The sequence below is a fragment of the Corvus hawaiiensis genome, chromosome 5 (assembly GCF_020740725.1).
Source record: "Corvus hawaiiensis isolate bCorHaw1 chromosome 5, bCorHaw1.pri.cur, whole genome shotgun sequence".
Lineage (NCBI taxonomy): Eukaryota > Metazoa > Chordata > Aves > Passeriformes > Corvidae > Corvus > Corvus hawaiiensis.
In genome coordinates, this window is record NC_063217.1 from 4,415,626 (window position 1) to 4,429,496 (window position 13,871).

The window sequence follows — 13,871 nt, forward strand, 5'->3', positions numbered from 1 at the left end:
TGTGGCTCCTAATGCACCCTTTAATCTAAAACCAGCTAGGAAGAGAAGGGCTACAGGTGCTTTGTAGTGAATAAGACATAAGACTCACAGAAATACCAGACATCAATATCACCTCCACTAAGAGCTCTGACAAGAATTTCCACTAATTTGTGGCAGGGACATAGCAAAGATTTAGTCAATATATTTCAGAGTTTAGATGCACGAATTACTGTTCATTACATGTTGTAAGACATTCTGTACTTCTCTACCCCTCTTCTTTTTATAGTTGCCTGTATTGCATCAACTTTTTCACTGACAGAATTTTAACAGAATGCATGATATAAGACTTTGTTAATAGCTATATATGACTCAGGAACATTATCATGCTTAAAATAATAGAATAGACTTTTCTGCAGAGCTTGTATTAAAGTAGATAAATTTTGACATGTTTTATTTACATAGCCCTTTGCTAAGGGCTTTGATAGCTGAATGGAAAGAAAAAATTGTGTACTACCTCCTTTTTCTCATTATTTTAGGTTAGGAGAAGGCATCCAGGAGCAATTTAAAAGCAGATTGCAATTTACAGCTGCACAGCACTTGGTGGTTAAATGAGGAGTTTGTAGTGGACCCTTTGCAAGTAGAAGTCTGTGAAGAAATTAGAATAAGTTTGAATTCTGGAGTAAACATTTCTGACCTTCTAAATGGAAACATCTGCAAGATTTTGCTTAAATGATGAGTGGGGAGATTCTCAGCTGGTGTAAATTAGTTTGGCTTCAGTAAGGCTGATGTTTTTATATCAGTTTACATCATTCACATTTCTTTCCTCAAAAATTCTATTTTTTGTAAGCATTTAAGTGTAACAGCATCAATTTTCTGTACCAACATTTTCTGAATAGAAATGTGCAGTTTCTTCTATGAAAACCCTGATGTTTTCCTCTTTGAGTCCTCTGAGTAAGCATTGCAAAGGAAAAGATGTTCTTTAACTACAACAAATACTCCGCCAGATTAAAATTCTAATACATATTGTTATAAAATCACCCCTCAAACAGGAAGGAATGAGGAGAAGCTTCACAGACATCCCATCACAGCTCCCAAGGACAGTAGGACAGACACCAGGATGAGAAGTAGACTTGCATGCTAACACTCCTTTCCCCTGCATTCCCAGCGACAGAGATCACATTACACACACACTGCCAGAGATTTCTCGAGGACATAGCAGAAAACCTCTCTCAGGTTATTAGTCTTGGCTCTTCCAGCTGCATTCCCTTGTTTCCCCCCATTATCAGCAATCTTCAGTTCCAAATTAGGGTGATGTTGCCGTGTGTCTTTGCCTGATTAGAGAAATCCAGATATAACTGGAGGGATTTTTGGTTTTCTTCATTAAGTTGTGATGTTTCTGTGACCCAGTTCCCTCAGCCTTTCCTCACATGGCAGCTTCCCAGTGCTTGGATCATCCTCCTGGCCCCTCTCTGGACCTCCATAGCCTGCCCACATCTCTTTTGCCTATTTGAAAATATTAAACAATGTTGAGCTCAATATTGACCCCTGAGGGACCCTACTTGTGACAGGCTTCCAGCTTGAAAAGGACCTGAGACTGTTAATCTCCAATATTGAATCTGAATTATGGAGTGTGTTTCTTTCAGAGAGAGGGAAAAACGTGAATTATTTTCAGGACCTCAAAATATCCCATCCTGGGAGGACAGGAATGTCTTGTGCAGAAGCTTGTAAAAAGCACACCCTTATAATGCTGTATTTTTTAATTCTCTGGAAGAAAATTATGCAATTCACACATTTGTCCAAGATACAGTCTTCATCCTGATCCTTAGGAGGGCTGGGCAGCCATTGCAGTTATTACATAGGCAGTTTATCTCATGTAGCTTAGTATTCTTTTAAGAATTAATCATCAAGTACTTCAAGCTCCCCTCCACTGTCAGTGGAGAGAAGCAATCCCCTGTGATGATAAGTATTCTGTATTAAAATAAATACGCAAGACAGATGGGTGCTCTAAAAACGCCTGTCACTATATATTGCACATAGAAGGAGCTAAAATAACTAAATTTGATTCAGTATTTCAAGATGGTAAAATTAAATGGGATGGTCCTACCCTGAGTGCTATCGCTGCTTTCTGGAATGGCAGAGTGTGCTACTTTATAATCTGACTTTAATTAAATGACACAACTCTTAAATGATGTCAGGATATTCTTGCCAGGGGGAAGAATTTCTCGTAGCTGCATTGCTTTCTCCTCCTTCCAAAAAGACTCCCCAAACAATGCATGTATTTTATGCAATAAAAATCAATGAGATTTGGAAGTTACACGTGCCTTTTCACTTAGGAAAATCCCACCAGATGCCTTTTCTGAATTTTCAGTGCCCCAGTATGCTGTAAAACCTAGTCTTGGCTAGCAGCTAGAAAAGCAGGAATATGTCCTCACCACAGTGATGTTGGAAACCCTTGTTCAAAAATACACAGAATACAGAAATATTCAGTGTATCCTCTACAAATGGGGGAAAAAAAAAAAATCACCAAACCCAAAACATTGCTGCCTTCATTCTCAAGAGTGAAAAAGTTCTCCATTTTATGCAGCCTCTGATATCATTATAAGTATAAATTCTTCAGCCAGTTCTTTTTTTTTTTTTTCTTTTTTTTTTGGAAGCTTAGATGCCAGTACATGGTTATGGGTAAATATCAATCAATAATAGCAGCTGCCACTTGGGAACCAGTATGATCAAACCTTAATCCTAACTGGTGTTTCAAATCCAACTGCTGTCACTGATAATGTTTCTGAAAATCTTTGGTTATTGCCAAAAGACAAGAAGTAGTTACAAAAGTGAATTTTGCAAAACAAGAAAAATAATGGCCACAAACCAAAGTAAAATACTCCCCTACACACAAGTTTTCCCACTTTGGAGAGGATAAAAGAAGAAATTGCACATGGGTGATATTAAACAAACCAATTAATTCACCAATTCACCACTTGAAGGCATTCAGATATTGTGGTGATGTGGCCTGCATAAAAAAACATACATAAACTATAACAAGAGAATCTTCAGCCATTAATGGGTACAGTTTTCATTATTTCTTTATTTTATTACATACTTAATTTTAATTATGTACAGACGTAGATAAAACTTGCTTGGATGCAAGCCAGGGATAAGATTTGCACACCTCAGGTACTGATACTGTGTCCAGCTCATGGTTTATTTTAATTTTATTGACTTTATTTACTATCTGAGGTTGCAAAGATGTGGCTTCCCCAGCTTTCTCCGTAGCTGTAATTATTCATGCTACCCTGGAACCAAATAGACTCACTGATCACAAGGTAATTAAACACTGCTGAGAGCAATTGTTTTATTTAAGGACAACTTATTGTCTGTATCATACATTTATGAGCAGATTATTTAGTGAGTGGCGTTCTAGAACTGTGCAGTTGTGTGGAAGGGAAGGGGCTGTAACTCAGAGTTCTACTGCAAAGCAGCCTCGTCATGAACAAGCTGAGATCTCTGCATCCACAGCAGCCTGGGCAGCAGGGGAGGGGGAATTCTGCCCCTCCCAGGTGAGACTCCACCTGCAGAGCACCTGGAGCCAATCCACAGGAGGCACCAGGAGGATCAGAGGGATGCAGCAGCTCTGCTGGGAGGAAGGGCTGGGAGAATTGGGATTGCTCAGCCTGGAGAAGAGAAGGCTTTGGGGTGACTTCAGTGGGGCCTTCCAGTGCCTGAAGGGAACTTCCAGGAAATATGGAGAGAGGCTTTACGAGGGATGGATTGATAGGATGAGAGGGAATGGCCTCACACTGAAAGAGCAGGTTTAGATCAGATATTAGGATGAAATTGTTCCCTGTGAGGGTGATGAGACTCTGGCACAGGGTGCCCAGAGAAGCTGTGGCTGCCCCTGGATCCCTGGAAGTGCCCAAGGCCAGGTTGGATGGGGCTTGGAGCAACCTGGAATAGTGGAGGGTGTCCCTGCCCATGGTGGAATGGGATGGGCTTTAAGGTCCCTTCCCACCGAAACCATTCTGTGATTCCATGACTTCTGTCTTGTCCTTTCTCAGTGATGACTCAGCCTTTCTTCTGTGCAACCACCTAAACAAAGCTATAGAAGGATATATATATTCTATATATTCTATGTTCTAGCCTTAATATACAGGCCTTACTACACAACCTTTTTTACCCCCTTTATGTGCAAAATTCTTTTTTTTTTTTTTTTTTTCTCCTGAAGAAATAAATGAATTATTAAGAGGAAATGGGAGCATACAAATTTTTCATTCCACAGGAGGGGTTTCTATAGCAAAACTGAAGCTGGAAAACGGGTGATTACAGAACCACCAATGTAGTTACTTAGAATAAATTCTAAAACCAAAATAATTTATAGGAATAAAAATATGATAAAATCACTGGGCTGAGTACAGCAGTAATTCCTGTTCATACCACACTCCCAAGAGACTTCTTACTGTTCAGTTTTTCCTTAAATTTATTATTTTAAGATGTCTTTTTCAGTTCATCTGTAGAGGAATCACACAGATTTTGTAAAACTGGTTTTCCTGACCCATCTCCCTATAAAATCGCTAGAATTTTCAACTTCCAGTGAAATTTAGTCTCCACTTCTCCTAGAATATATTGTTTTGCTTTTTTTTGACCCAAAAGGAATCGTCTTCTGTCAGAAGGGGACTATGTATTGGTGTGTTTAAACCTAGATGTCTGCTTAAAAGCACTGATGCAGCCTATGCCTGTTGTTTAAAATGTTTTTCCTTTTAGTACTAAGCTTCTCTTCATCACTTTTAAAAGGGCTATTGAACATTGGCATAGTTTTAAAGGACTGATGTTGTCCAACATTTAAAATAAAATATTAGGACAGATATATTTTTGAGAAGCATTTTACACCTTAATAAAACATTGTGATATTGAAGTTCTCAATAAACTGTAAATAATGGAGCCCTCCACCTGGGAGATGATGAAAATATGAAAGTATATCAGTGTTTGGGAGCTTTTGGATCAATAGATAATCTTTCCAGCTGTCTCCTGGAGGCTAAATTACTTGAAACAGTAGTGAGGGTGTCTTGGATGTGGAACACATGATGTTTAAGGAGCTTGAGCTCTCCCAGATATTTTGGCTGACATCTAAAGCAGCAAACAGGGGAATGTCTGAAAATAGTGGTTCCAAAACATCTTACACAGATTATTGTTGTTAATATTGTTATTGTTAAATTGAAACCCTGAGCTTGTAAATTACAAACTTGAAAGGAAAACAGTGCTCTCTGAGATCACTCCTTTGGTTGGGATGCACGTTGGGGGTTTGTCTGTGATATTATGTTGTAGGCCTGCAGTTGCCCCACTTCTTGTGTATTTCTTGGCACACCATGCCCTCCTTTTATAGGTTACCATTGTCAGCCTTGATCATCTGGCATTTTTCTAAAATAATGTGCTCCAAGTAGTGGCTTTGTCTCTCTCACATCTCTAATTGATCCTAACTTTTCAATGCAAGGATATTCATTACAGTAACATCTGTCTTTCTAATAATAATTCTGGTAGTAGCAATTTCATCTGTTTCATATGCTGAAAGTGGAGCTCTGTGATTTCCTTAGTAGTGGTATCTGGAATTGTTAAAAACCAGCAACACAGTTCCAGTCTGGAGCATCTTCTTCCAAGGTTGACCATATTTCATCTAAAATGCACTGAGTCTCTGGGCTGATTGGTCTGACTGTCCTTTTCTTGGTTCTGTGATATTCTCTAGGGTTAGAAAAGTGTCCTTTTAAGTACCTCGTGCTGATCAAAAGAGTTTGGTAATGAGCAAATCGTGGGATGTAAATGTCCTTAATAGGTGTGATACATATTTTGGGGATTTAATATTTTACTCTAACAGTTTAAACTGTAAAACGAAAAAAAAGGAAGGAGAGGAAAAGATCTTTGTAAAAAGGAAAACCAGTGCCATACCTTAGCAGAGATCCAAATGAATTTGAAGTTCCCTGTATAAATAAGTTCTAGCCTTAATATCATGCAGTTTTACCTGTGAAGCTTTTCAGACTTTGCTTAATATAAATGTCTGTATTCTGTCTTTATTGTTCAGGTAATATTGTTGACACTGGTTGGACTGTGGGCATTTTCTGTAGTATCAAAACAGTCAGTAGCTTGATTTCTTCACTTACCAGACATGGATGTGTTGAGAAATGACACAGCTTCTCACGTCAGGTGGCAAATCAGGCTTAAAAACACTTGAATATTATATTCAGGGAGCTGGATCTGGCGTTGAGTGACCTGGGAGGGAACTGCAGCCTTGGGGTAGAAATGCAGTGGAAGACCCTCTCCTGAGCTGGGGGGCTCTGCAGCCCCTGGTCAGGAGACTATGGGAATTGGCTCGTCCTGAACTGAGAATAAATCAAATGGGCAGGGAAAAGCTCTAAGAAAGTTAGAATGGAAGCAGCTCAGACTGAGAAAATTGTTTGAAAGTATCTTGAGTACAAGCAGTATGCAAATGCTGTTAATGGTCACTAGAAATCAGGGACTTGATTAATATATTCTCCTGTAGCAAAGTTCTCCTCATTACACCATGAATAGATGTAATTCTGTCCATAGGAACTTGAATACGGATATTTTGGCATTCAAGGAATTCTGTGCATTTCTCCTCCTTCTCCTTTTAACTCAATGCCAGCAGCAATTTTTACTTCCTTTTCATCCCAAAGTATCTTTCTTCCCTTTGCTGAAAAAGATTAACAGAGAAATGGCAAAAGGCTCAATACCAAGCTTTTTCATTTTTTCAGGAAATAAATAAATTCCTTTCTATCCCTTCTAGGAATGAAGGCCAAAAATTTATCACAGAGCAACAATAAAATAAGAGTATTTAAGGATTTAAATAAATAAACTTTAATAAACTTATATTTTCAGCACAGAGCAGATGGTGTTTGACAGACCTGCCTGAAGCTATGTAGCATCACATGCCATGCTAGTTATTTTCCAATAATGTGATTTACTAAACAAATTTCTTTGAAATCATACAATGAGGAAGGGGGTTTGTATACAGATTAAAAGGGAGTAGCCATTTTATAAGTAACAGCTGAAGGACACTTTAAATTCCTGGATAAGTAAAAATGGTGCAGAATGTGACACTTCAGCCATATTTGTGTAAGTTAATAAAATACTGCCTTTGAGAGAGCTCAGCTGGATCTCTTGGTTTGGTTTCGTTTTCCAGCACAGACTGGTTTATTACTGTAGCCCTAGGCCCTATGGTATATCACCGTGTCCTGCAGCCATAGGGAGGAGGAGGAGAGAAGATCCAGCAGGCAGGAATTGTGCAGCAAGATTGATTTATTTAATTATTTTACAAACTCTTTTATAGACTTTTTTCTTCACAGTCTAATTGGACAAGGATCAGCCACCCCTTGGGGTGATTGGCTAAAATCCTAAAACATCCATTGTCAAAATATTTTTCTACTATACTATAAACAAGACTTCTCAAGGCTGGAGGTGTTTGGTTGTTTACCTACTCTGCTGCCTCTTCTGTGAGAGAGAAAAGTCTCTCATGGACTTAGAAAATAGCAAGAAAATCCTTGCTAGCAGCATTTTTGTATCTACACTGGTTCATCCCGTTTAGCATCTCAGGCAGCATGGAGGCACAATTTGGGCAGTTGCGCACAGCAATGTGTTTTGGAGGGAGAAGGGACCGGCCAGATGGATATTGACAGTTTGTGTTGTGTGGCCTAAGGGTCACAGAAGGGTTCCCAGTTGTTTTGTGTTTCACAATAGGATGTACCTTAAGGGCCACTGTTTATGTAAACACTGTTTATTTAAAACTGGAGTCAAAAAGTTACCGGACAGATCTGAAGAGAGGCTTAGGAGAGATGCTGGATTTAGGCTACCATGGGCCTACTCTCAGTGAGCGTTTCCTCCTACGAGACATACAAAATACCCAGATTAGGAACCTGAATTACAAACTTTGAGGTCAATCTCAAAATTTCTACTTTTATTTCCAATAACCAGGAGGCTTTTCCTCTAAATGGTACAGTTTATCAAATGCTTAATTTGTTTAGTGTTACTGTATCCCGTAGCTGACTACCCTGGAAGGATTCCCAAGTTCCTGTTCAAGGACAACTTTCTGACCCCCTAAGTGGGTGCCAAGCATTAATTGCTTGACCTCACCATGTTGGTGGTGAATTCAAAATACATGTGCCCTGCATGAGATCAGTGAAGAGGAATTGTTTTGTTTGAGAGCAGTAAAATACTGTCCCTGTGTAGCCTTAAGTGCCATGGTGTTTGCTCGTTGATTATTCACAGTGAATTAATACTTACAGGAATTTTGGTCTGTTTAGCAAATTATGCCCTGATTTTATTAAAAATAAGGAAAAAAAAGTGCCAAACAAAGGTTATCTCTGTCCTAAAAAAAAAAAAAAAAAGTTTTAACATATTTTCTGTGATTATGGATCTTTCTGATCCAGTCCATTAAGGCTTAAACAATGAGAAGGAAGAGAAGAATTTAAAGAATATTAAATAAATTGAATTATTTGACTGGAAAAATAAAGCATCCCAGAACACAAATGTCACCAAGGAAACTTGGTGCAGCAAGTGCACAGCACACAGCTGGAATAATTTTCCTTTTTCCTAAGTTTTCTTAGGATACAACTCTGTAGTCTGACAAGCTAGCACCTGGCTGAGACTGGCTCATCTGTCAGTCCCTGTTGGACCATTCCAACAGTCAGGAGAGGCTTCCTGAACCACACTTATCTGCCTCAGCATTATTGTGAAATTTCATCTTGAAAAACAGGCTCGATTGTGTGCACATATGGCAGCTGCTGTCTTGAACAAAATACCAGGGACTGAATTCAGGACATCTAAAACTAAAAGCCTGTGCTGACATTGCTCAGGCTGAAGAGACGTGGTCCTTCAGCTGGGGACCAGAAGAACTCAGTCAAAGGATGAACGCAAGAAAAGTGAGATAAAAATATCAGCGGGTGACACAGATGCCTCCTCCTGTGTGGTAGAAAATGCTTTCTCTCTGTTTTCTTGTGTCAATTTGTATGATTAACTCCAGAATTGGTAATGGATTCTTTTTAGAAAGCTAAGAGGTAGATTTATGTTTAGTATTAAATTCTGGTGGCACTTGATACTGTTATGTTTGAATTTCTAAATAAAAAAAGGGGATGGGTTATACAGATTTCTAAATAATCATAAAAGCTTTGGCCTCATGTCGTAATTAGAATTACAGTCAATAACAGAAAGCAGGCATTCTCTGGAGTGAATGCCTAAAGCAATGACTGGAACAGAGGCCTCTTGCCAATGTAGGGTTGATAACTGTGCTGTACATGTGAGAGGATATCATTGAAAGGGTATCTTTAATCCCCATCCCACCCCAAAAGTGACTTCTCAATAGCTCCCAGAAACGTGTGCTATTAGGCTCAGCTGGAGAGAGAAAATCGCTCTTAATCATATGCAAGGAACAATTCTAAATAGGAGCATTTGAAAACAGCCTTGGGAAGGAAAGAGTACTGCCAGAAAGAATGGAAGATCATTTTGATTCTTGATGAAAAGCTTTCAAACAGAGTTCAGTGTGCAAGAGATGTGACAAATCTTTAGAGAAGTAGTTTTCTCTTAAGAGAAAGGTAATACAGCTAACAAAGTCACTTAATGCTTTTTTGTGCCATTGAACCTAAAAACCATATTTTTCCCCCATTGGTTATGAGCCACAAAAGGCATTTTTCCCCCTTTTAATCTTCGTGAGGAGTTTTGCTTTGAGACTTCCTGCAGGAAAATGTTTTAAGTGGAATTCTTCTTTATACTGAACCTAATGTCTGCCAATATGATTCCTGTTACAGGCGTAGGGACCATTTTCCTTCTGTCCTCAAGCTGTGTTGCTGGTTATTATCATGTTTAACATTCCCAGTGCCTGGCAGGATGGAGATTAGAAACTCTTAATATTCATTTTATAGTGAAAGGTCTTGCCAGATTTTTTGGAGTATTAGCTATAATATATGCACATAATTTATTGGTGGAAAAGTTCTGAACTCTCCAGTGAGTCACCTTAATCTTTGTTCTTATCACTTTAGGATTGTTTTAAAAGAATCTTCTGTGCCTCCTGTACATAAACACATTAAAAACATTACTTTGGAAATAACAAGTCAATGGAAGCAAACAAAAAAAGCAGCAAAAATTGTCTTTGATGAATCCTTACTATTTTTTTTTTAAAGTTTATATTACCTGGAGCATTTTTCTCTAACTCTAAAGTTTCGGTTTTTTCAACAGACTGGAAGGAAGGAGAAGGGGGACCCACTCAACATTGCCATTGACAAGATGACCAAGAAAACACGAGACCTTCGAAGACAGGTGAGCCATGCTTTTTATAATGCTTCTTGATTTTCCAAGGAAATCATTGTTTTCCAGCTTCAGACTGGTTCTGCCACATGTGGGGGTATAAAGAATTGGCGTCCTCATTTAAATCTGCCCTACATTGCACATGACATTAAGCAAAGTAGCAGCATTTCCTGAGACAAGAGAAAGGGAGAAAGAAATGCATTCCAAGTGTAACCCCCAATGGTCTTTCCATGTGGGAGGGGAGGCAGATTGTCCAGACCTTCCCTGCCGTGGCAGCCCAAAAACCCCGGTCATAAAAACACTGGCATATGTGCTTATTTGAGTTTTATTGGAATACTCTCACTGGAGTAACTGGAAAGATGAGCAGAATATGAAAAAGAAAAATTATAAGAGCAGAATATTTTCAAAGAGAACTTCTAAGGTACTGTATTAAAGAAAGATCCTATGAAGATACAGAAAGTCATAATAAATAACAATTTTTCCAGAGAGGTGGATGCCCCATCCCTGTAAACACTCAAGGCCAGATTCGGTGAGTCTGAGCAACCTGGTCTCGTTGAGGATGGCCCTGCCCATGGCACAGGGAAGTGAACCAGATGACCTTTAAAGGCCCCTTCTAACTCAAACTATCCTATGATTTTATGAATAATTGCAAAACCTAGTTCAAGACATGACGTTTGGCTTTCTTATATTACATTTATCATTGTGTTTTGTGGTAAGAAAGAAAGTTTAATTTGAAAAGCTTGAGATGGAAAAGAAGTGAAAGAATATTGGCAATGAAAAGGGAGAGATCTGTAGGTTTCTCTTTGCACCTGCAAGTTAAGGCAGAACAGATTGCCTCTTTTGACTTCTTTTTTCTCCATTTGAGATGATCCCAGTTCTGCATTTTCTGTAAAATTAAATAATAATAACAATAATAGTAATAATAATAATACTAATGAAAATTCTACCTGGCCTCTGTGAAAATTATCCCAAATCCAGAAAACTGCCAAACCAAGTAAAGATTTAAATGTATCTCCAGATACCTCTTTGCAGCATGATAGTTTCAGAAAGAGTGGCCCCTGTATGCATTTTGAAATTCGTGCTCTGCCCTGCTACAACTCAGCTCATTTCAGCTCTTCCTTCTCAGCCGTCAGCAGACGTGTTTGAAGATCATATTCTCAGAGCTTATTTTGCCAAATAACAGACCTATTGCAGTGGACTTACAGACAATATGAATCACTGAGTCTCCTGTATAAAGCCTGGTGTCACATCTGCTGCTCAGCTAATGACAGAAGAAAGATCTCTGCTGTTCTGACCTCCAAATTTGTGGGATCCTCAGCTCTGCAGTGGAGCTGGGACCATGTGTTGCCTCCCACCTCTGTTCTTACTGCTTCAAGGAAGTAGCAGACTAACACATGAGTTAGTTCTGTGTGAGGCTCTCAGCAGTTGCCTGAATTACTCATCCCTAAAGCCAAATTTACTCTGAAACGTGATATAAAAATGGCACCTTTCTTAATAAGCTGTGTGCTTCTCATGTGTATTTACCCCCGTGGAATGTTCAGTCTCAGAGAGGTTGGAACTCTGGATGTGGGTAAAGTGAAGCACAGATGCTGTGTTTTCCTGCTTGGAGATGAAGCTTTTAATACAGTTTCTGATATTTATGAAAGTTAATCATGTATAATGTTTATTAAATTGTGGCAGTTGCTAGTAAACTAATCAAGATTAAATCATAATTGTGCTGGGTTTTGCACAAATGTAGAGGAAGATGGAGTCTGCTTTCAACAATGTGCGTTCTCACTGTAAATCATGATCCTTCAGAATCTTAATCAGTGTTCTGCTTCATCACATGAATAATCAGCAGTGTACCTGTGTGCATCTGCCCAGACCTGCCTGTGCACTCCCTGCTCAATTCCAGAGTGTGAGGGTGTCACTGAGAGCTGGGTGTAATGTTTGAGGAGAGGGGCCTGAAGATTCTGAGGAAATGAACTGCAGTGGAGATTACAGAGTTCCACTATTTCAGTCTTTCAATTTTGGGCTAAATCATTGCTGAGGCAACCAACTTTCAATATCATCATGCCTTTTGTTTTTAATGAATCCTTCTTAAATCTTGTTTTTCAGACTTTGGAAGTTTAATGTTAACCCCATAAAACTAGATAACCTGCAACAGATGTTTGGTGATGAAGAATACTTTTTTTTTTTTTCCCAGTTGGTAGTTAGGCTGCCTTGCAAGTCTTCAGAAATCACCCATCTAAGACTGATTTTTCCTTTTCTCCCCAGGTCACTTAGCTCTTTATTTCTGAGATTTGATTTCATTATCTGCAGAACATGCAGACATGGGAAATGATTGTGGATGGAACACATGGTGCTAAAATTCCGCCTCACAATTCACAGTCGCTTCAATATTTCTTTTTCTGGTGGAATTACATCTTTTAAAGTCATCATTTAAACTCTCCTGGGAATTGGGAAACTATTATGGAGATCTAATTATATGTCTTACTATAAACTGCCAGTAAAAACATCAACCTAAGTCAGACTAAAAAAGTTCTTGGAAGCAGACACATCTCACCAGCTCATAGCTTAATGCTGCCATTCCTCACTGGATTTTCATAGAATCACAGGATGCTTTGGGTTGGAAGGGACCTTAATATCCACCTCTATCCAACCCCCTGCCATGGGACACCTTCCACTATCCTAGGTTGCTCCAAGCCCCATCCAGCCTGGCCTTGGGCACTTCTAGGGATCCAGGGGCAGCCACAGCATCTCTGGGCAACCTGTGCCAGGGCCTTACCACCCTCACAGGGAAGAATTTTTTCCCAAAATATAACTCAGGTTCCTCAGTACATTTAAAACAAGGAGCTACTGGAGAAAGTCCAGCAGAGGCCACAAAGATAGTGAGGGGTCTGAAGCATCTCTCGTATGAGGAGAGACTGCAGGAGCTGGGCCAGTTTAATCTGGAAAAGAGAAGAATAAGAGGGATTTCATCAATACGTACAAATATTTCCAAGGCAGAGGTCACAGAATGGTACCAGACTCTTTCCAGTGACGCCCAGCAACAGGACAAGGACTAATGGCCATTAACTAAAAGTTCCCTGAGGAAGAACTTCTTTGTGTTGAGGGTGGCAGAGCACTGGAATGGCTGCCCAGGGAGGTGGTGGAGTCTCTCTCTCTCTGGAGATATTCCAAACTCACCTGGACACATTCCTGTGTCACCTCTCCAGGTGCCCCTGCCTTGGCAAGGGGGTTGGACTGGATGATCTCCAGAGGTCCCTTCCAGCCCTAAAAATTCAGTGATTCTGTAACCCTGTCCTCTGCCAGTGTGAAGCCATTTCCCCCGTCCTGTCACTCCATACCCTTTCCAAAAGTCCCTCTCCAGATCTCTTGCAGCCCCTTTAGGCACTGGAAGGTGCTGGAAGATCTGGAAGCCTTCGCTTCTCTTGTTTTATTACATGATCTCCCACAAATGGCTTTCAGGTGTCTCTGGGGTTTGTCCTTGATACTGCCAATTTCATCTGAGCTCATTTGTAGGCTAAAAGCTGTAAGATAGTCACTTCCAAGATTTCTGAATTGGTTGGGTGAGTTCTCCCTCTTTCTGATGGGTTAGGATATTGATTGCTTCT

At 39.6% G+C, this 13,871-nt stretch overlaps 1 protein-coding gene across 4 annotated transcripts in view; it reads left to right on the forward strand.

Annotated features, from left to right (window-relative positions):
- CTNNA2 (catenin alpha 2) overlaps window positions 1-13,871 on the forward strand; it is a 462,414-nt gene that overhangs the window by 338,588 nt on the left and 109,955 nt on the right. For all 4 annotated transcript variants that reach the window (XM_048304875.1, XM_048304874.1, XM_048304876.1 and 1 more), the window contains one exon: window positions 10,207-10,287. In XM_048304875.1, the coding sequence (XP_048160832.1) occupies window positions 10,207-10,287 (81 nt within the window). The remainder of the gene's footprint in view (window positions 1-10,206; window positions 10,288-13,871) is intronic.